The sequence below is a fragment of the Balaenoptera acutorostrata genome, chromosome 1 (genome assembly GCF_949987535.1).
Source record: "Balaenoptera acutorostrata chromosome 1, mBalAcu1.1, whole genome shotgun sequence".
Classification (NCBI taxonomy): domain Eukaryota; kingdom Metazoa; phylum Chordata; class Mammalia; order Artiodactyla; family Balaenopteridae; genus Balaenoptera; species Balaenoptera acutorostrata.
In genome coordinates, this window is record NC_080064.1 from 193177045 (window position 1) to 193198594 (window position 21550).

General features: G+C 35.0%; 1 protein-coding gene across 5 annotated transcripts in view; it reads left to right on the top strand.

The window, feature by feature from the left end:
- Positions 1 to 21550, top strand: part of LOC102998282 (complement factor H-related protein 5) — a 38599-nt gene that overhangs the window by 4269 nt on the left and 12780 nt on the right. For 4 of the 5 annotated variants that reach the window (XM_007167284.2, XM_057549476.1, XM_057549475.1 and 1 more), the window contains exons 3-9: positions 796 to 972; positions 5719 to 5901; positions 8079 to 8255; positions 11046 to 11222; positions 12329 to 12511; positions 12634 to 12813; positions 14416 to 14592. In XM_007167284.2, coding sequence (XP_007167346.2) covers positions 796 to 972; positions 5719 to 5901; positions 8079 to 8255; positions 11046 to 11222; positions 12329 to 12511; positions 12634 to 12813; positions 14416 to 14592 — 1254 coding nt within the window. The remainder of the gene's footprint in view (positions 1 to 795; positions 973 to 5718; positions 5902 to 8078; positions 8256 to 11045; positions 11223 to 12328; positions 12512 to 12633; positions 12814 to 14415; positions 14593 to 21550) is intronic. The other variant, XM_057549477.1, reaches the window with a different exon arrangement.

Here is a 21550-nt window from a genome sequence, read left to right on the forward strand (position 1 = left end):
AGAGGAGCCAGCAGAGATGAGAGATGAGTCCTTCTCTTATTGAGAAGTCTTTTATGAGAACCAAATGAGGAATAAATATATGAACTTTCTCGTATTATCTAGAAGTATGTTGCATATTTTAATTTTAAAAACTGATGATTAATATATTTCACTCCTAATATTTATTTCCTAAGATTCATTTGGAATCAGCCTGGTCATATTTTTTCTTTAAAAAACAGTCATTGTGCATATACATTCTCTTTTGAAATGGACCATTCTCTTGAATATTGCAAGGATTACATAAGTTTTAGTATCTACGCTTTTACATTTTCCATAAATCACTTCTTTTGCCCTTAAAATTATGTCTGTATTAACCCTTCAATAAATGTGAAGAGCATACTCCGGAGGTAATAAGTGTATTAAAAGAGAAAAACAATGGGGGAGCAGAATAAATGAGCCAACAAAGGAGATAATAATGTTTTTTCTGTAAGAAACATTTATGAGAATTAAGAGAAAAATAGATATATTAAGATATTGTTTATACCTAAAAACGTTTATAAAAATAAAATATTTTATTATAAAAACCATAGAAAAACAGAATGAAATGTTCATTTCCTTTTGTATATGAAATATATACAAAAAGTATATATTTCATCAATATAGTAGTATAATCTAAATTCTTTTAAAATTTTATTTTCATACTTAATTTTAGCTTTGAAATTTTTCCATTTAAAAAAAAAGATTGTAAAATGCAATTGTATTTTACTATTGTTTTACCACTTCCATCTGGTACATTGAACAACTTTTGGTCCCTAGGACTGTGTTTCTTTCCTTTCGTGGAAAACGGTCGTTCTACATCTTCAGGACAAACACACCTGGAAGGCGACACTGTTCAAATTGCCTGTGATAAAGGCTACAGCCTCCCAAATAATCAGAGCATCATTGCATGTGCAGAAGGTGGCTGGTCCTCCCCTCCTGAATGCATATCCACCAGTAAGTAAAATGCTGACTTCTTAGATCCTGGAATATGTCGTGATTTTTTAAAAAGAAATAAATCTATTGTCAGGTGTTAAATATAGATTTCCCCACTTGCTTTTATCATTACGCATTTGTGTTTTAGTTCCAATTGTCTCTGAATGATTGTACAAATAACAACTTGCCTGCCTACACAAATCAAATGTATGTAATAAAAAGAAGTATTAGACAAGAATACAAACACTTGAAGATAGTACTTTACGTTAAAGTAACGCCCATTTATTGTTTACAGTACATTAAAATGGTCACGTTAGTTGAAAATAAACAACTACAAAAGTAGAATATTAAAGGGAAAAAATCCAATACCAGTTAAAATGTCTTAAAGCTAAGACAGTTTTTAATAATTAACCTTTTGTGTTAATATTAAATTCACATGCTTGATTCAATAAGCAATCAATTTCTAGGCTTCAAAAATTTTGCACTTGTGAGAGTTATTTCTATTTGTCAGTGGCTTAAAATCTGGAAAACAATTCCTTTGGCAACTTTATAATATGATGGCATCTCCCAGACCTGTGTGAACTCTTGTAATTATCTTTCTAGCTTCCTGTAATCATTCTTAACTCTATGCCTGCACAGTTTATTATTCAACCAGAGATTCGAGGAGACATTAAAACGTCTCTAGCTGTTTCTCATCATAACGCCCATTCTTTGGTACTCTGCCCTGTGAATTCTAGACACCATGGCCTCCAAAACTCTTACCTTGCTCTTCTCAGAAAGACCACAGGACCCTGCCTGGCTTCTCCCTCCCTGGGAACTGGGACACTCATAGATATGCTTTGAGGTTTGGATTTTGTTTATCCGACTTTTCTTGGCCATCACGGGCCTGCACTGCCTAGTTTCCAGTTTTCCAGAAATATATTTTTTACAGTTTTCTAACTTTTTAACCAGTGGGAGGGGATGCTGATACCAGCTACTCCATCGTGCCAGGAAGTGGAGTCTTCTGGTATGCTTTTTTAAAAAAACAATTATGTTATCAAAATTATTCCACATCTTCAATATTTAAAACTTTAGAAAACAGAGTCTTATTAAAGCAGCTTGAATGACAACAGTCTTTCAGTTACCAGTGAGGCCATGGTTTCTTTCAATTACAAAGGGCTTAAACATGACCAATATTTGCCAAAAAAAATAAAAGAATGAATTTATTGACATCGTATCTGAAATGTCCAGTGGTTGAACAGAGTTCATGATGTATAGGCTTCAGTTATGGTACAGATATTTTATTGTCTTCTCCATCTCTAGAACAAGCTCTCTTCTTTTTGTGGGGTGATGGCAACTGCCAGCCCAGCAATTGAATTTCAGAAGCCTGACAACTGCATCTGAGCAGTGGTAACCCACCCAAGCTGGGTCCTGAGTACATTTTGTAAGACTCCATTTGCCTTTGAACAATTCTGTTGTTTTGTGGCACAAAAAGCACCCCAGGTTTAATTCATACTCACCCTGACCCAGAACTGGAATTAGCCACATCTCCAATGAGTCCTAGCTCCTTTTAATGGGTAATAGTACTTAGAAACTAAGTAGCCAAAATTAACCTGCTTCAAAATTTAGTGCATTTTGCATTCAGACAAGAAGCATAGCAACTTATCTTTCAATCTCTCATCTGAAAATTGGCGCCTTCTCTTTCTGCCTGTTGCTAAATATTCCACGAATACAAGAGGACATTCTGAGTTTAGCAGAGTAGAAGCAGGAAGTCAAGGGTGTCCCAGGTGGAGGTACCCAGCAGAACACTGTGGATCCAAGGTCGGGTGGTGTATTCAGAACACCGTGGAGGGTCAATGACGTTCCAGAGCAACTGACTCCAGCACCGGTTCTGAGAAACGTTACCTTTGTGTCCATGAGTAAATGACCACCTATTTGAGCTAAGGTTGCTCATCTGTAAAATGAGAATGTTAAACCAATAGGTCCCTGCCACTGCTCTCTCATTAACAACGACTAAAACCTGAAAGATTTTTCTTTATTTAAATCTCTAAGCTTTTCCCACCTGTGGTGGAAGCTCATATTTTATACCAACTGTGTTAGATTTATTGACAAATATTTAGTGAGAAATGGCTTTTTAAAAAAGGAGGATTCAAGTGGCAACGGAGGAAATAAAAAAAACTGGATAATGAAATAGTGGAGAGAGATACAGGAAGATGAAAAACCAGTTAAGAGGACTATGAGGAAAGAATAGAGAAAAAGAAATAAATATCTAGAACAAGGGTTCTAAACCTTTCCTGAAGTTCGCACACCTTTTGTTCCCCAAAATAGGCTGTGGAAATGCTGACAAAATCATTAATCCTTTCATTAAATTAATCATGATACATGCATTTAATTTTTGTGGCAATAATAACAACATTGTAAATCACATGTTTTGGGTTTTCTCTTAATGCCATTGTCTTAGAAAGAAAGCACATTTTTGAAAATCATATCATTTGTATTTAAGCAGCTTCATGCCTTTATTAGAACCTGCAAAAGTGAAGAAAACCATGTCTCACACTAACACTTTCTTAAATATAGCAAATAAATTTTCAAGGAAGTCCTTTCATCATATCAAACTCTTTTCAAATACCACTGATTTTCTTGCAGTAACAAATTATCTTTGGTTTTATTTTCTTAGCATAGTAAGGTCACTACCAGTGCAGGCAGTCAACATGAAGCAATATTAGCTTACCTTCCAAAACAGGTACCTGCATTCAGTTACTCAAGTTATGTAAAAGACAGCCCCTGAAGTTATATAAAACAAAATATGTGCAAAACCCATTGCAGCCCTGGTAGAACAATCAGTCTATTACATCTATCTATCTGACCATTTATACATATACATATATATATACACATATCTACATATATATGTAGATATAGTGATTTCTCTCTTATGGTAATTTTCATAGGTTCAGACAAACAAAAACTATTTTATGAATTGTTTCTACTTTATGTATCAATGTTACCAACTCACAAATTCATCTTAAGGACTACATTTGACATTTTCTATACTCTGTCGCATCCTCTTTTTACCATAACTTTTTATATTATTTGATAAAAACAACTTGATGCTTATTTTTATCATCAGATCACAATACTACGTTTGAACAGTATTATTTTGGCCATTTGTTGAGTTATTAAATGTTCATAGACATCTCTAAAGTGTTCTATCAGTTCCCAATTATTTAAAATTAGGAGACCACTGTATCTGCTCTACCTGCTAATTTACCTCTTCTTTATTTATTGATACACAATTGTATGTAACTTAAGAATATGTTTCTGAAAAAATTTTCAAAAATGAACAAAGTCTAAGATTCTGAAGTTTCTGCTATTTTAGTGAAAGTCATATGGGCTTCAGGGATCAAAATGATTTTCAGTATAGCTCCCATATTCTTGCTGAAAAGGTCAGAGGTCATTTGTGATCATGCGTGATGCTATCTTTATAGGCTATAATTAAATTGATAGAGTATTTAAAGGCAAACTTTAAAACCAATTTATCTAATTGTAAAACTCTAAACAATGGTGCTTCACAATTTGTTTGTCATTGTATTGGTTTCCTATGGCTGCTGTAACAGATTGCCACAAACTTGGTGACTTAAAACAACACAAATCTATTTTCTTACAGTTCTGGAGCCCAGAAATCCAAAACCAGTTTCTCTGGGCTAAAGTCAAGGTGTAAGCAGGGCTGGCTTCTCCTGATACCTCTGGGGAAGACTCTGTTTCTGTACTTTTTCCACCTGACAGAGGTCACCTGCTTTCCTTGGTTTACAGCCCCTTCCTCCACCTTCAAAGCCAGTGGTTTAACATCTTCAAATATTTTTCTCCCTGTCCCTCTCTCTCCACCATCACATCATCTTCTGTATGACGTTGACCCTCCTGCATCCCTCTTATGAGGACCATTGTGATTACATCAGGCGCACCTGGATAACCCAGGAAAACTGCCCCATCTCCAGATCCTCAACTGGATCACAGCTGCAAAATTCTTTTGCCGTTTGTAACGTTCACGGGTTCTGGGGATTAGAATGTGGACATCTTTGGGGGCCACTGTTCAGCCTACCACAGTCATTTACAATAAAAACAATGAGCATATGAAATCAAAGAATCCTACTCCTTAACAACTAAAGGAATGGAAAGTCTACCTGAGTAAAAACCTGGCCTCAGAGGAGCTATCCACATCCTCATTTTCCCTGTTCTCATTGTCCTGTCTCAACATATCCCAAACTTCAAGAGACAACTGCTTTACTATTTATTATGTAGTATTTGGTTCCCCAGTTACGAATTCAGTGCCACTTCTGATCTGATACAGGACCTGGTCTGAGACTCGAGCTAAGTGAATTCTGACCACTAAGAAGTCCAAACCAGTGTAAAAACTTAAGCAAGGGGTCCAGTTTATTGCAAATCACCCATAATTCTTTATAGGGAATTATTAAATTACTGAATCAAATTTCTCTTTTGCAAACCAAAACTCTACTGGCAAGAGTTCTTTGCTTGCTTTTTCAAGAACAGCACAGTTATTTATGATTTGCCTTATTCTATGTAAAATATTTTATATAGTTTCCTAGAATATTTTCTTTGAGATTTTATAGCTAGTTTATTTTTAACAAACTAAAAGTGTGGACTGCAAGGATAATTCTAAGCTGTAGTTTTCCTGGCATGCGGCTTACTTTTTTCTTTTTATAGTCGTATTCATTGATTTATCATGAAAAATTTTAACAAATACTTATATTTTCCATGGTTTTTTTTCAGAAAAATGTTTAAAAACTGATATTGTAGTTGGCAATGGGTTTTTGTCTGAATCAGAATATGCTTATCCCATAAATAGAGAAACACAATATAAATGTAAACCAGGATATGCAACAGCAGATGGAAAAACGTCAGGGACAGTTCAGTGTTTGCAAGGTGGATGGTCAATTCAACCAATTTGTATTAGTAAGTAATTTTATATTTTCCTATGCATTTTTCTGAACCTGCAACATGAAAGTTTACTTCAGCTATTTTTTTTTCCTTCTTCAGGGATTAGGTGACACCATATAAAATGATGTCAAACTCGTTTTAAAAAAATGTATGAATAAAGTACATTATACTCCTATGCCAGATTGATTTAACTTCCTTGGTTATGTTTTTCCATCTCTTCAAAGGAGATAATCCTTCTCTTGGGTTTTTTTTTTTTTTTTCCTAGAAGAAATGCCATTATTTTAAAAATGGAAAGAAAACTAATTAGGTTTACAGAGCTTCAGGCACAGCTTAATTTACTTGAGGCTAAGATCTTTATGCACTTATCTTCACCACTTTCAAATTCTCAGTCTCCTGTAGTTGATTTCTTGTTCCTTTTAATAAAAGTTGTGATTCTAGGGAATAAGCTGCATCCGCGGTGCAGTGTTCAAAGGACACTAATACTAAGCTCTTTTCAATCCATAATCTGATGCTGCAGAGAAGGAACAGGTCTAGAAATTCTTATAATTTGTGAATATTTGAGACGTATGGGTGGGTGGCAGGCTCTTGTTTCTGGGAAACTTACACCCAATGGATTTCTGATTTTTATAGTTTTTCTTAGGGAAAAAAAAGTGCTAAATCTGTACTCTTTAATCAAGTTAAGAGGCATGGAAAAAAATCTTAAATTTGGTAGGATTTGAAGTTATACAGGGATATTTTATTCTCTTTCTTAATGCAGACTTCCTAAAATTGATGTCGTAAGTTTATTATTATCTAAGTTTTACTCAGTCATATTTTCAGAAACTTCTGCTTCTACTATATCTTCTTCTACTTCTTATCCTTTCTTTTAATTTCTGTTCTTTTCATAGATTCTTAGTAAAGAAGAGGTATAAAATCTTTTCTTATAATATCCTCAGTTTATGGAGTTCTAAAAGCCAAGTGTGTATTCTTTACTTTTACTAAAATTAGGAAGAATAATCTATCACAAACTACACTACTACAGAAGAGAAAATTCTTTCTATTAGTATATGTACTTATGTATCTGAATACAACTCTTTCGGAGACTTACTGTATTATTGTTTAACTGTAACTGAAAATCTATCTGAACACATAAACACAGAAACTGTTATTCCGGAGTCTGGAAAAAAATTTTTTTCTGTTGCTTCCCCCATCTATAGACAGGCTTCAAAGTGAAAATAGCACAGTCCAAAAATGCTATTTATGTCATTGTGAAGAGTTAGGTGATTCTGAGGCTCATTGAGGACAAAGACATGACCTCGGGGTGGCAGTTGCACACCGTGAGCTTTATTTGGGTGCCATGGGGATAGGGGGATGCCAGGAAAGTCCCTCAGAGCAGGAGAACTTTCCAGAGACAGCAGTGCATGGCTGCACCCAGAGGGGAAAGAAAACAAGGGAGCTCCTGGGGCAGAGGGGACTCAGAAAGGAAGATTCACACACATCTGTGGAGTACTTCCAGCACAGCAGGGCAGCTCGGGACAGAGAGTTTGTGGGGCTGTAGCAGCCTGGAGTCTCTTAAGGCCACAGGTGTCTGTTTTAGGAGATGTTCATAACTTCCAGAGGAGAGTTCTCTTTCCCTTTCTCTTCTGAGAGGAGAATAGATGAATATGCCAGCTACCCTATAAGAGCTCAAGTCTAATAATGTTGAGGTTCCTCTCCTATGGTGCAAAGCCATTGCATGGGCAGGATAACATCAGGCTGCCTTTGCATCTGGTTCATCGGGGCCTGATGGATTAGGGACGGGGGCTCTGAGAACTTGCACTATGGCTGTCGGTGGGCAGTAAACTACATAGTATCTTATCCAGAGAACTAATGTTTCCTGTCACGATGTGTGTGTGTGTGTGTGTGTGTGTAGATACGTATATATGCTGCCTGCTATTTAGTGCATTACTGTTAGAATATATACTATAGATAGATAGATAGAACTACATATATATATATATGTATATTGTACCAAAGACTTGGTGTATTTTATCCAAGAATGGATAGATAAGGAAAATGTAACTAAAATTAATTCTTATTAAATTATTAGTAATGATGTTTTCTATAAGGTCATTTATTTATTAAGACATAATGATTGTTAAATGTTATTGTTGGCTGGTTGTGTGCTTGGGGTTAACAGTAGAAATAAAATTCTGATTTTTTATTTGCCTCAGAGTCCTGTGATAGGCCGGTATTCGTGAATGCCAGAAACAAAGGTAAGGACACGTGGTTTAAGCTCAACGACAGGCTGGACTACGAATGCCACGACGGCTATGAGAACCGGGATGGACGCACCACAGACTCCACAGTGTGTGGTGAAGACGGCTGGTCCCATTTGCCCACATGCCATGGTAAGTACTTGTTTATCTAGAAGATAAAAACAATTCTTGATGGGTTTCTTTTTGGTAGGCTTTCTAGAAAGATGTTTCCTAAGTAGCAATCGTCAAAACTCAAGGTATGTCCACATAGCTTTAAGAAGCCAAAGTAAAATACGATATAATAACAGATCTTTGCAAAGCACTTAGCCCACTCAGAATAAGGTTGCTTGCATGCCGTACACAAACGGATTATCTTAGAGTTTTGGAGGTCCGTGTCCTGAAATCAAGGTGTCATGTAAATAAGTTCATTTGTATCTTTTTTTTTTAGATTCCACATATAAGCGATATCACACGATATTTCTCTTTCTCTGTCTGACTTACTTCACTCAGTATGACAATCTCTAGGTCCATCCACGTTGCTACAAATGGCATTATTTCATTCTTCTTAATGGCTGAGTAGTATTCCATTGTACGTATGTACCACATATTCTTTATCCATTCTTCTGTTGATGGACATTTAGGTTGCTTCCTTGTCTTGGGTATTGTAAACAGCGCTGCAATGAACATTGGGGTGCGTGTATCCTTTCGGACCATGTTTTTCTCCAGATATATGCCCAGGAGTGGGATTACAGAATCATATGGTAGCTCTAGTTTTAGTTTCTTAAGGAAACTCAGACACAGACTCACAGACTTAGAGAACGAACTTATGGTTACCAGCGGGGAAGGGTGGGGGGAAGGGATAGTTAGGGAGTTTGGGATTGACATGTACACACTGCTATATTTAAAATGGATAACCAACAAGGACCTACTGTAGAGCACAGGGAACTCTGCTTAATATTCTGTAACAACCTAATTGGGAAAAGAATTTGAAAAAGAATAGATACATGTATATGTAGAACTGAATCACTTTGCTGTACACCTGAAACTAGCCAACATTGTTAATCAACTATACTTCAATATAAAATAAAAAGTTAAAAAAAAACAAGAATGCTTGCTCTGGTAAGGTGTATGCATTTACGTAAAATGTGTCAGATCAAGGTTCCTTCTGGAAAGAATCTGTCTCCTTGCCTTTTACCACTTCTCTAAGCTATTTGCATTTTTTGGCTCATGGCCACTTCCTCAAATCACTTCAACCTCTGGTTCTGTTGTCACATTTTCTACTTTGATTCTGACCCTCCTCTCTCTTATAAAGACCCTTGTGATTACGTTGGACCCACCACTGCACAGGTAATTCAGAATAGTCTCTCTTTCTCAAGGTCTTCACCTTAATGACATCTGCAAAGTTTGTTTTCCATGTAAGGTAACACATTTGCAAGTTTCAGAGACTAGGATATGGACATCTTTGGGGGCCATTATCCCGTCTACAGCATCATATAATAACTTTACGTGAATAAACAAGCTGGAAAATTCTGTATCATCCAAGATCAAGTATTTTCAATGGAACTTTTTTTCCAATTGGGTAAGAAAAATAATGTAAACAATCAGTAAAGAATTGTTGTGCAAAATATTGGAATAAAATACAGATACAAGGATGCAAATTTTATAGAAGCTGAGTGAGTTGCATTCCAGAGGGATATGCATAAATAAACTGCTATTAAACCATTAAATTGCCAATAACGATACATAAAACTGGGTAGTTTAGATAATATTTCTGAGATTATTTAATTAGAAAATATCTCATTGCACTTTTTTGATGTGTGCCTGATCTATTGAGAGTGTTTATTTTGTCTTGATTGTCATTTATATTTTCACATGTGAATTTCAATATATTATTTTATAAATGAATCTTTAATAACAGAAGGTCAAAGGAGAAAGATACACACATATATTCATTTATACATCCATTTCTAATTGAATCAGAAGGTATCCATAATGTTTTAGTTTTTACAAACATACTAGGTTGACCTGAAATAAATGGACTGTCAGTTATTTCTCCAGCAATGAGTTTATTTGGGATCAGCAGAGAATTGCAGCTTGGGGTCTGCAACCATGAAGAGCCACGCGCAAGTCCCTGCATGGCAAGGGAAGGAGACCTCTGCTACAGAGCAGAAAAGGAAGTCAGGAGGACTATGTAAACAATGGCTTTTCATTGGCTGAGTCCTTGCAGGAAAGAAGAGTCTTTCTTCTTCCTGTTGGGCTCTGTTATGATCACAGGGTGTGAGAGCTCCCCCTTCTGGTCTCCTGACTTTATTGAATTGAGGTTTCTGTTAATTTTTTACAAGTGATACAGTTGGATATAATGGAAAGATTCAGAAATCTAGAGACAACTGAGCCACGTGTTTTTGATATTTAGTTCCTTGTTTATAAAATTAAGAATTGCTTTTTAATGCTCCCTCCTACTTAAAATTTCTATGTCTTATTCAAGCATTCCAGTTATCTACTTTCTAAACATAACTATCATTTTTAATGAGAAAATGTAATTAAATACGTTGTGCTTTAATTTTTATTACTGGAAAGAAGGCTTTTCATGTGCTTTGAGTGTGAAAATTATTCCTATTCTATTTTATAAACAAATTATAAAAGTTATTAAATTTTATTGTTAACTAAACAAAGTGAATAATTTATTTTATAAGTAACTTCTCAGAACTTGTCTATTACAATCCTGAAGAGATTGTCATACAAATTTTACCTTTCTACTCAATTTCCTAATTTTTCTAAGGGGTCTTACACATATTTGTTGGATGCAAATATTTTTTTAAAGGCAAGAATATATGCTGCTCTGTATATGAAGCCCCCTGAATCTTATTTTTATACAGCAGATGTTAAATTCATTTTTGCAATGATTATTTCACATATATTCATTTACTTTAATTTTATCTTTAGAAATAGAATGTCATCTTCCATTTTTGGAAGCAAATGTAGATGCTCATCCAAAACAAGAAAAGTACAAAGTTGGAGACGTGTTGAAATTCTCCTGCAGACAAAGACTTAGAAGAGTTGGGCCGGATTCAGTTCAATGTTACCAATTTGGGTGGTCACCTAATTTTCCAACATGCAAAGGTCAATATTTATTTTAGAATTGATGAAACAAGAATTAGATTTTTATATTAAATCTATGTATTTTATTGACTCATATCTGTAATTGACAAACTGCAAAAAATGTCAAAGGTGGTATTTTAACTGAGAAGGAGGAGGGGTGATAGGCCATAGTAATTGAGTTGCATAGATTATTTAATTTTTTTTTTATCAAGGGGTAATTCTACCTCTGAGTTTTGAAATATATAATGGGATTTTATAGATCAAAATATAGTGGCTGGGATTAAGAAGTGCTAAGGTGTTTTCCCCTTAATCTCGTTAAAAATATATACTTTAAAAAATATTGCGTGGGCCTTGATATATTTCTATTAAATAATTAAGGAAATAACCAAATCATTGTAAATATGTGTTATTCAATTTAAAACAATGATAATTTGTAACTTGTTTCAGTTGACATTATTTGATCAAATTGTTGTAGGTGTTTATAGATATTACTTAATAAAAACTATAATTGTATGTGTATATCATACCACACATTTGATACTTATTAACTTTTGTATAATATACAGATTATTGACCTACTTTAAAATCTTTAAGCGTGCAACTTAATATCCTGGCTATGTAATAAATAACCTGCAAAATATTGTGGTTAGGGGAAAACCAGGATATTTGGATTTAGAAAGAATATAAGATTGTACTAAAAAATTATTGCTAGTTTGAAGAAATGTAATAAGATGTTTTATGAATGTAGGTAAATGTCCTTATTTCTTAGATAGATATTCCAAAGAATTTAGAAGTAAAATCTCACTGTTTATCATTTATTTTAAATTACTTCACAAAAAAATAAGCAAATTGGGAAAAATGTAATATTTATATACCTAGATGATCAATATATGTGTTTATTATGCATTTTTCTTCGTTAATTTGTTCAAAATTATTCATACTAAAATGTCAAAATTTGAGAAAAATAATAGTCAATGAACTATATACACAGTAAAAACAAACCTGAAAAAAAATAGGAATGTAGTATAAATGTAATTTAGTTCCAGATCAACCAAAATAGTAACTCCACATTTTGCCATATTTATAAGACCATGTAAGCATTATTTACAAAGTTTATTTTATTATAGGGCAAGTACAGTCATGTGGTCAACCTCCTCAACTCCCCAATGGGAAAATCAAGGGCATAAAACAAGAAAAGTATGAACACGGTGAAATGGTGGAATATAATTGCAATCCTAATTTTCTAATGAAGGGACCTAAGAAAATACAATGTATGGATGGAGAATGGACAACTTTGCCCACCTGTGTTGGTAAATAGATATTTATGTTTAAACAGAAGAGTTACTTTTACTTTGTACTTATATATAAATACATATGTAAAAAGATTTAAAATATTTTAAAGCTAAACATATCTTTTATGATGTTTTCTTAGAGCCAGGGAAAACATGTGGATTTATACCTGAACTTGAGAATGGCTTTGGCCAGCCCTCTGTCCCTCCCTATCAACATGGAGTTTCAGTGGTGTTGAATTGCAGAAATACATATACAGTGATTGGAAATAATACAATTACTTGTATTGGTGGAATGTGGACTGAGCTTCCTAAGTGTGTTGGTGAGAATGCATTTCTCAATTTTATATGTGATTGTTTATAACTTTTTAAATCAATAAATATATTTATAGCAGCACATGCTGGTGCCCACCAGGTATTAAATTGTTAGGATGTAAGACACTTGTTGTTTGCTCCTTATTACTTAATAAACTGAATGGTTAAGGATTTCCTTTGATCTATGGATACTGTGCAAGATTACTGAGACACTAAGGGCTCTGTGAATCAAGAACATTTGGACCTCTGCTTTTTTTTTTTTTTTTTTTTTTTGGCCGTGCCAGGTGGGATCTTAATTCCCCAACCAGGGACCGAACCCATGCCCCCTGCACTGGGAGCACGGGTCCAGTGGTTAAGACTCCGTGCTCCCAATACAGGGGGCTTGTTTATACGTTTCCTCCACAGAAGTCATAAGATTTATTCCAGGTTTTTCTATCAGTCTATCTGCCTTGTGCTCTGCTCTTTCCCCTTGCGTTCCAGCAGTCCTTGGACTTCCAGCCATAATGCGTAAGTATTTGCCAGTTTTTTCCTGATAAGGTCAGATACTGGCCTCTTTTGTCCCATTTCCAGCAACCCCAATATATTAAAGCCTTTAATTTTGAGCTTTAAAAACTAGCAAGACTCTCTGCTGCTGTTCTTCTTCCAGATTCTAAAGTAGACAACCCAGAGCCACTCCTTTTCCCCATCTCCTAGACTTTTGGATCATCAACTGACCTACTTCTGGGGATGAAAAGTTTAGCTGTTGCACCCCTTTGAGCCTGGCAGACACCTGGTCACTGGCAGTCTGTGATGACTCACTGGGAGGAAATGTCTCCCACCCCCAGGAAGGTGTAAGAGCTGTTCATGGTCACCGATCGTAGAAGGGGGATGCAGACATCCAATCACCAGCGTCACATGCTGTACATTTAAAGTAGGAATTGTTGGAGAAAAACCACTTATCAGCAGAGAAGTAGCAGAACCCTCCATGTCTCATTATCCCATCCTTTGACACACTAAGGGGAAGGTTCCATAACAATCTATATATTTGTGGACAAAAGGGGAGAGATGTAACAATAAAAACCACCTCAACAAGCAGGAGCCTATTGGAAATGCATGTTTGGAGGGTGGATAGTGTTATCAGGGAAATTCTCCCTGGAGCATGGGACTGTGGGTCTTTACTAAGCTTCTGAAGTGTGGGAGTGATTGAACCTCAAAGAACATCCAGATTTATCTCTCCTTATTAATATTATACTCCCACAGACATACTTGTGCATCACCTCTTTTTATTATTTAAATGCTTTGAAAATATTTGAATGTAACTCCAAAAGGACTGTCCTTCAGTCAAAACCCTGGACCCGAGGAATCCATCTTGCACTCTCATTTCTCAAAAGACTTTCTGACATATTATTTTGTCATTCAAAGACAGGATACAGTTTTTTGCTTTCTTTTTCATTTTTTTGACAGCACAGCCTACCTCATGTAATGAAATGAAGAATAATTTTGTAGGATATTGCTTAAACGCATCAAGCATAATTTAATGATACCATAAGTATTTCAGATATTTTATTGAGGTGATTGCTTAGTTTCTGTTTAATAGTCTTATCTTGTATGGATATTTTCCTTTTTGATAGCTACAAACCAACTTAAGAGGTGTGAAAAACCAAGGCTTTATGCAAGAGGACTGTTAAGTTCATATAGGCATGAATTTAATCATAATGCCAAAATAAATTACAAATGTACTGGGAAGGATACATACGTACAAACAGTCTGCATCAACGGGAATTGGGACCCTGAACCAGACTGCATAGGTAAGATTTGTTTGAAAGATTTTGTAGATTCTTTGCTTCTTCACCAGAAAAATTCTCTTGAAATTGACATGCTTTTAAATTAAATTATTTACTGTGACATATAATTTTAAAATTGAAGATAAGTTATAAACCACTCATAACACTGTTTCCAGACAAACATTATCCTTTAAGAACCCTGGATTTCTGGTCAAGATGATGTAGTAATGCCATTTTTACCCTATTACAGTCTCTCTAAGCCATTAAAAAAAAAAAAAACCTGTAAAAATAGAGCAAAAAGTCAATCTTCAATGACATTAGGAAACAACTAAAACCCAAGTTACACACTGTGATGGATAATTGACATATATTGTGAATTCTGGACCAGAAGTCCAGAAAGTAAGCTGGGAAGAAAAAAGTACCTGATGTAAAAATTATTTCCATAAGAATAAGTTTCACATTCTTTGAAGGCCTATTTTCAAATCATTTAACTTGAATAATAGGTTATAAATCACAATTATAAATGGACACTGTATTAGATTAAAATAAACCAGGTAAAAAGACAGAGAGCTAACAGAGAAACGGCAACAAGATAGAGAAAATGGAGAGGGTGGATTACAGACTCCTTGTCAGCAAAGTAGGAAGCCAGAAGAAAACAGAGTGATTTCTTCAAAGTACTTAAGAAAGTAATTGGTGACCAATTTTTCTATATACCAATATTATCCATTAATGATTACAAAATAAAGAAAATTTCAAACATAGGACAGACTAAGAGAATTTACCACTCAAAGACATACTTTGAAAGAGATCATATAAAATATATATGATGAAATAGTAACTCTTAACAAAAGAGTATGATAGCATTAGAAATTGTGAGGGAGAAAGTAATTGGAATATATTATTAAATTTAAATAAAGAATGATTTCAAGAAGATAAGGTAACTATAATTTGTTTAAAACAACTAAAATGTTTTCATTTTTGTTAAATATTTTTTTCAACATATTTTTATTTTTCTATATGGAAGTGAATATTGTTCTGAGAGTTTCAAGAATTTCAAAGTCTTTTATGTGCCCATGGAATGTTTACTTAAATTAACCAGTTAGTTTTCACTGTTACATTTCCAATATTAAACACTATAGATCACTTTCATAACCACAAAGAAATAATATTTAAAAGTAATAATGAAATTTGTCTACTCCCCTAGCCTTCGTCTTGTGAAATAATTCACTTCCAAATAACCTAATGAGATAGTATTTAAAATACTAAATTTTAAAATACTAAAATATTTTTAAAATACTAAAATACTAAATTTATATTATAATTATAAAAGCACATAGTAAAACCTATGAGGTGCGCAGTAAGCAAAATTTAGAGTGACATTCACAGGCTTAAATGCACATATTTCTGGAAAAAATAAACTTGTGTATATATAGATATATATTTAGCTAATATATATATATATTAGCTAAATATATAGCTAGGGGAAAATGTACATTCCAGATATTAAGAGGAAAAAGAAATAATAAAATAAAAGCAGAAGTGAATGAAATAGACTATTTTACTTACAGCTGATCCATTAGGTAAAACTAATTCTTGAAAAGATTAAGCAGATCTAACGAATTTTACTCTAATCAAGAAGAATGGTGGGAAGTCTGAAAAAAAGCATTCTTCAACCAAAAAGTAGGTGAAAATACAAATATAGGAAAATATGAGAATACAGTTTTTAAAATAAAGAAATTTAGGGAATTCCCTGGTGGTCCAGTAGTTAGGACTCACAGCTGTCACTGCCGAGGACCTGGCTTCAATCCCAGGTCTGGGAACTAAGATCCTGCAAGCTGCACGGCGCAGCCAAAAAATTTTTTAAATTTTTAAAAATTTTTTAAATAAAATAAAGAAATGTAAAACATCACTGAAAAGGAAAATACCATAGGGCATTTATAGATTCTTGGGAGAATGCTTTTTCTGAAGATCTCCCTTGACATGGGTTAGTTACCTTGTAAAAGCTCTGCCAGCCCTGGATTTCACGTCCATTTCTCTGCTGACCTTTTCTCACTCCCCACAGCTGACTTTCCAGGTAGAGGCCTCCCCGCGGGTACCATTCTAGCCACTGAGATTTAGTAATGGGTGATGTCACCAGTGCAGCCATGTCTTCAGATGTTTTATCAGTCAGACCACTTTGGTTAATCTTTTGCGTGTGTGTGTGTTCCTCCATTTTTTAAAAAAATTGAAGTATAGTTGACATATAATACTATATTTGTTTCAGGTGTACAACAGACTGATTCAATATTTTTATAGATTATACTCCATATAAAACTATTGTAAAATATTGGCTATATTCCCTGTGCTGTACATCACATTCTTGTATCTTATTTTTATTTTGTACTTAACAGTTTGTACCTCTTAATCCTTTTCCCCATCTTGTCCCTCCCCCAGTCCCCTCCCCACTCTTAACCACTAGTTTGTTCTCTGTATCTGTGACTCTGCTTCTGTTTGTTATATTCCTTTGCTTGTTTTATTTTTTAGATTCCACACATAAGTGAAAACATACAGTATTTGTCTTTCTCTGTCTGACTTATTTCACTTAGCATTATACCCTCCAAATCCATCCATGTTGTTGCAAATGGCAAAAATTTCATTCTTTTTTATGGCTGAGTAGTATTCCATTGTATATATATACCACATCTTCTTTATCCGTTCCTCTATTGATGGGTACTTAGGCTGCTTCCACATCTTGGCTATTGTAAATAATGCTGCTATGATCATAGTGGTGCATGTATCTTTTTTCAAATTAGTGTTTTTGTTTTCTTCAAGTATATACCCAGCAGTGAAATTGCTGGATCATATGGTAGTTCTATTTTTAGTTTTTGGAGGAACCTCCATCCTGTTTTCCATAGTGGCTGCACCAGTTTATGTTCCCACACTTCAGTTAATCTTAAGTGTGAGTCAGGGACTATTCCCTGTACCATCAATTCCATGGGGAAAATGGTGGTCTAGAAGCTTCCTACTTTCACTTAGCTTAAGATGAATGGGAGTTTCCCCTACTCTCCCTTATGATATAACATACAGATAGCATTTTTTAAAGAAACCTTCACTACTGGCCCCTAAAAACTCATTTCTTTACCCTCCTATGCTTATAGTAGTATTTTAAGGCTTGTAGAGCACGTTTTATAATCTCTTGACATTTAAAATCTCTTGTCTTTTAAAAGTTGTTTGTCATCTTACTTTAAATCTTGGGATAATTGAACTTGAAAGACCAGGCAAAGGAAATAAGAAAATTAATTATTTTAATGCTCTGCTTTGTATGTACAAATACAAACGGATCTCAGAACACAATACTTCAGGAAAAAAGCAAGCTTCCCCATTATATGCTATAGCATAGCTCTTATGGATGCCAAAAAAACCCAATTCACAGACACTAAAAATATGTTAAATATGGATTCACAAGTATGTGTTTAGAAAATAAGAACTGTAGTTACACATATGTGAAGGGGTAGAAGGAAAAATAATGAAACTAAGTATGCCACAAGAGTAACTTTATTTTAGCTGTAAAATTTAGGGGGTTTTGTTAAGAAAAGAAAGAAGAGACTGTTACTTACACCCTAAAACCAAGAGAAATCAAGATAAACTATAAAATCATAGGTTTGTAAAAGAAGTCCATCAGAGAGCTAAGAACACAGAGAACCCTAATGAATGAAATTCCAGGAAGTAATGTCTCTCCAAGGAAAAAAAAAAGTCACATCACTGTTTTCATCCTTCTTGGAACAGTGAGAGGTTAAGAAAGCCACCAGATACATGGATATAAATAAAATAGCAGAACTTTCAGAGAAGGTTTACAGGTGGTGTGAAAGTTGGCATGACTGTTAAATTTTCTGGGAGCCCCAAAACAAAAAACGTCTCTCAATCTTTTCCAAGGGCCCTGCTAAAATTTGAGGTTAGGGCAGGAAAACTGAGATAAAGCATCCAGAAACTCTCTCTCCCAAACTTCAATGTTGAGATGAAGTCAGGATGCCCGTCTTTCTTCCTCCTGAGTTCCCTTTCCATATTCTATTCCTTGGTCATTCCTTCACCTCGACAAGATCTACACAAAATCTTGGGGAAAAGAGGTTGGAATTATTGGTCCAATGGTGCCTGGAAATCCCAGGGATTTTTGTGTAAATTTGTCCACTTCCTGACAGCCCTCTTCTCCTCTCTACCTTCCCCATTCCTTCATCTCCGTTTGAGGAAAAAAGGTAGTGTTTGCCAAATGACAAAAACAAAATATCCTGCCGCTCTCATTCTGCAGGAAATGCCTTACGTTGGTCTGAGAGAGTCACTCAAGTGAGTGGCTGGAATAAACCATATCTGCCTAAATGGAGCAGCAACAGGCTTTGTTTTTTCTAATTCTACCCCAGTCGTACTTCACTATTAAGCCTATTCTCATATCACATACATTAATACCTATCCTGCATTGTTCATTTAACGTTAGAACCGAAATGTGTTTATATATTATATAAAGCTGTACACAATGTTCCATTCCTCCATTGTTGTCAGATTACTGATAATTTTAATACTTTAAACTGCTATAAAATTTACAAGAACACATTAATTAACAGTGGTATTTAGAATCTCCAAATATTCAATATGAGCTAGATGAAAAACTATAAAAATTTGATTTATTGCATCAAATTGATTTTCATAAGGGTTGTACTTGCAGTTAGTAAAATTATACTCCTAGAATGAGGTTAAAAAAAAAAAATGAGGAGGAGTTTCTTTTTTTAATAATAATTGGGCATTTTCTTTTTCTTTTTTCTTTTATATTTTTGGTCATGCCATGCGGCCTGAGGGGATCTTAGTTCCCCGACGAGGGATTGAACCCGGAGCCCTGGCAGTGAAAGTACCGAGTCCTAACCACTGAACCACCAGGGAATCCCCGAGGAGGAGTTCTTGAAAGTTGAAAGAGTCAGATAACAATTTTGAGAAGTAGTGGTGGTGGTAGGTGGAGAGAGACAGGGAAATTCGTCACACAAGCTGCCAGATTTGTTCTAAAGAAAGACAATAAAGTTCTTTATTTTACAAATCAGGAATACAAAGCCCCAAGAAGTTACTTGGTCAAAGTCAAGATGGGAACCTGTTTCTGGGTTCCTCTATCAGTTCAGTCTCGACTAGACTACCTACACTAGGTTGAAATTTCCAACCATGTTGCCCCTAATTCTGTAAGGCAAGTAAGTTGGACAACTGAGATCGTCATGTACAATTCTTTTTATCTGAAGTATAACAGCAATGATATTTGTATGGTATCTGAACATCTAACTTGATTAGCTGGGACTTTATTTACCCTTTTTTTTAATCATGATTTATATGTTTGAGATTATAGACGACATCAACCTCCCCACTTCCCTGCCCTGGGACTTCTAAGAGGTTGTCTGCACGTGATTGCCAACCCAAGATTGGCAGTGCAGGCTTGATGCTCATTTAAAAGTTTTGACGATACCCAATAAGTATTCATCCCTGTGACTTTTTATTTAAATAAAAATATTTGAACAACTAAACAGAAACGAATTAATGTCAATACAAAATACCTAAACAAAGAGGAAAGGAAATATCTAAGTAGGAAATCTTCTACATAATAAATGAGGTAATAAACCGATTCATCTCTCTATTGAATGAGTCTGAAATCCTCTTTTCGTGTGCTCTCCAGAGCTTGTCCTCAAGCTTATGAGACAAACATTGTGAATCAAAAATGTACAATAACAATAACACCAGGCAAATCCTTATCTTCTTTTGCAGAGTTAGTTACTGAACCAAAACAGACTATAAAAGACTTGGTCCTATTAAAGTTTGACTAGAAAAATGATGCAACTGGAATCAAATTCTTTCTTAAGCCAATAAATAAACAGGGCAAATCCCATAGAGTATAGGAAAATGCATGAATGGACCCAGCTCCCAGATACCTCTCTAGTTTTTTCATAGAAACAGCTTTTGCTGAGAAAATTTGCACTATAGAATGCTAGTGTGCCTTCCTTCCCTTGAAAAAATAAACCACAATCCAATGTAAAATTCAGATAATATGCATGCTTTGGCTTAATTGATACTGACCTTTGGTTTTACTCATATCTAATACTTTCTTTGTAATAATTTTGAAGGGAGTGGGAATTCCCTGGCTCCCTGGTGGTCCAGTGGTTAGGACTCCGTGCTTTCATGGCCAAGGGCGCAGGTTCAGTCCCTGGTTGGGGAACTAAGATCCTGCAAGCTGTGCGGTGGGGCTGAGAGAAAAGAAAATTTTGAAGGGAAGTTGCCACTAGACAGCAGCCGCTGCCCTTGGCGGGGGCGGGGAGGGGAGGAGATGAGCTGAAGGAAAACACTGCTACGAGCCTTGGTCAAGTAGCGCGCCTGTGGCTCAGACCATGATGCTCTGGCATCAAGGTGATTATTTAAAATGTCTCCCTAAGAACAAGCCAAGCAACCAAAAAGAAGTTAATTCCTAGTCAGAGGCATTCGAATTACATCCACCAGCAAGCATTGTTCCGTTTAGAAGAAAATGCAAATCATGAAAATCTTTTATTGTGATCAAAGGTTAGGTTGTAAGGGGAAGTCTTAGTTGATTCTATCATTACTGTTCCTATTTATATATATTTTTTGGTTCTAACTTGTTTGAATCACATGTGCATAACTTTTTTGAATGATATGGATCAGCTAGAAAAAGATTAAAAGGGTTAATTTGAAAATTATACAAGAGTACTGACTGCATAATGAGTAGGAGATAGAACGGGGCACCTGAGAAATTTTAAATCAATTGCTATAACATGAAAGTGCTTTTTTAAACCATAAACTATGTTAACATAAAATACAGTTATTACTATAGCATCATAAATACATACATCCATATACTATGTATATATAGATAGATAGATAGAGAGAGAGAGAGAGAGTGTTAGTTATTGGATGTTCCATTATACCAAAATGTTATCTTGTTGAGCTGTTTTTCTTTAGCTTTTATTAATCA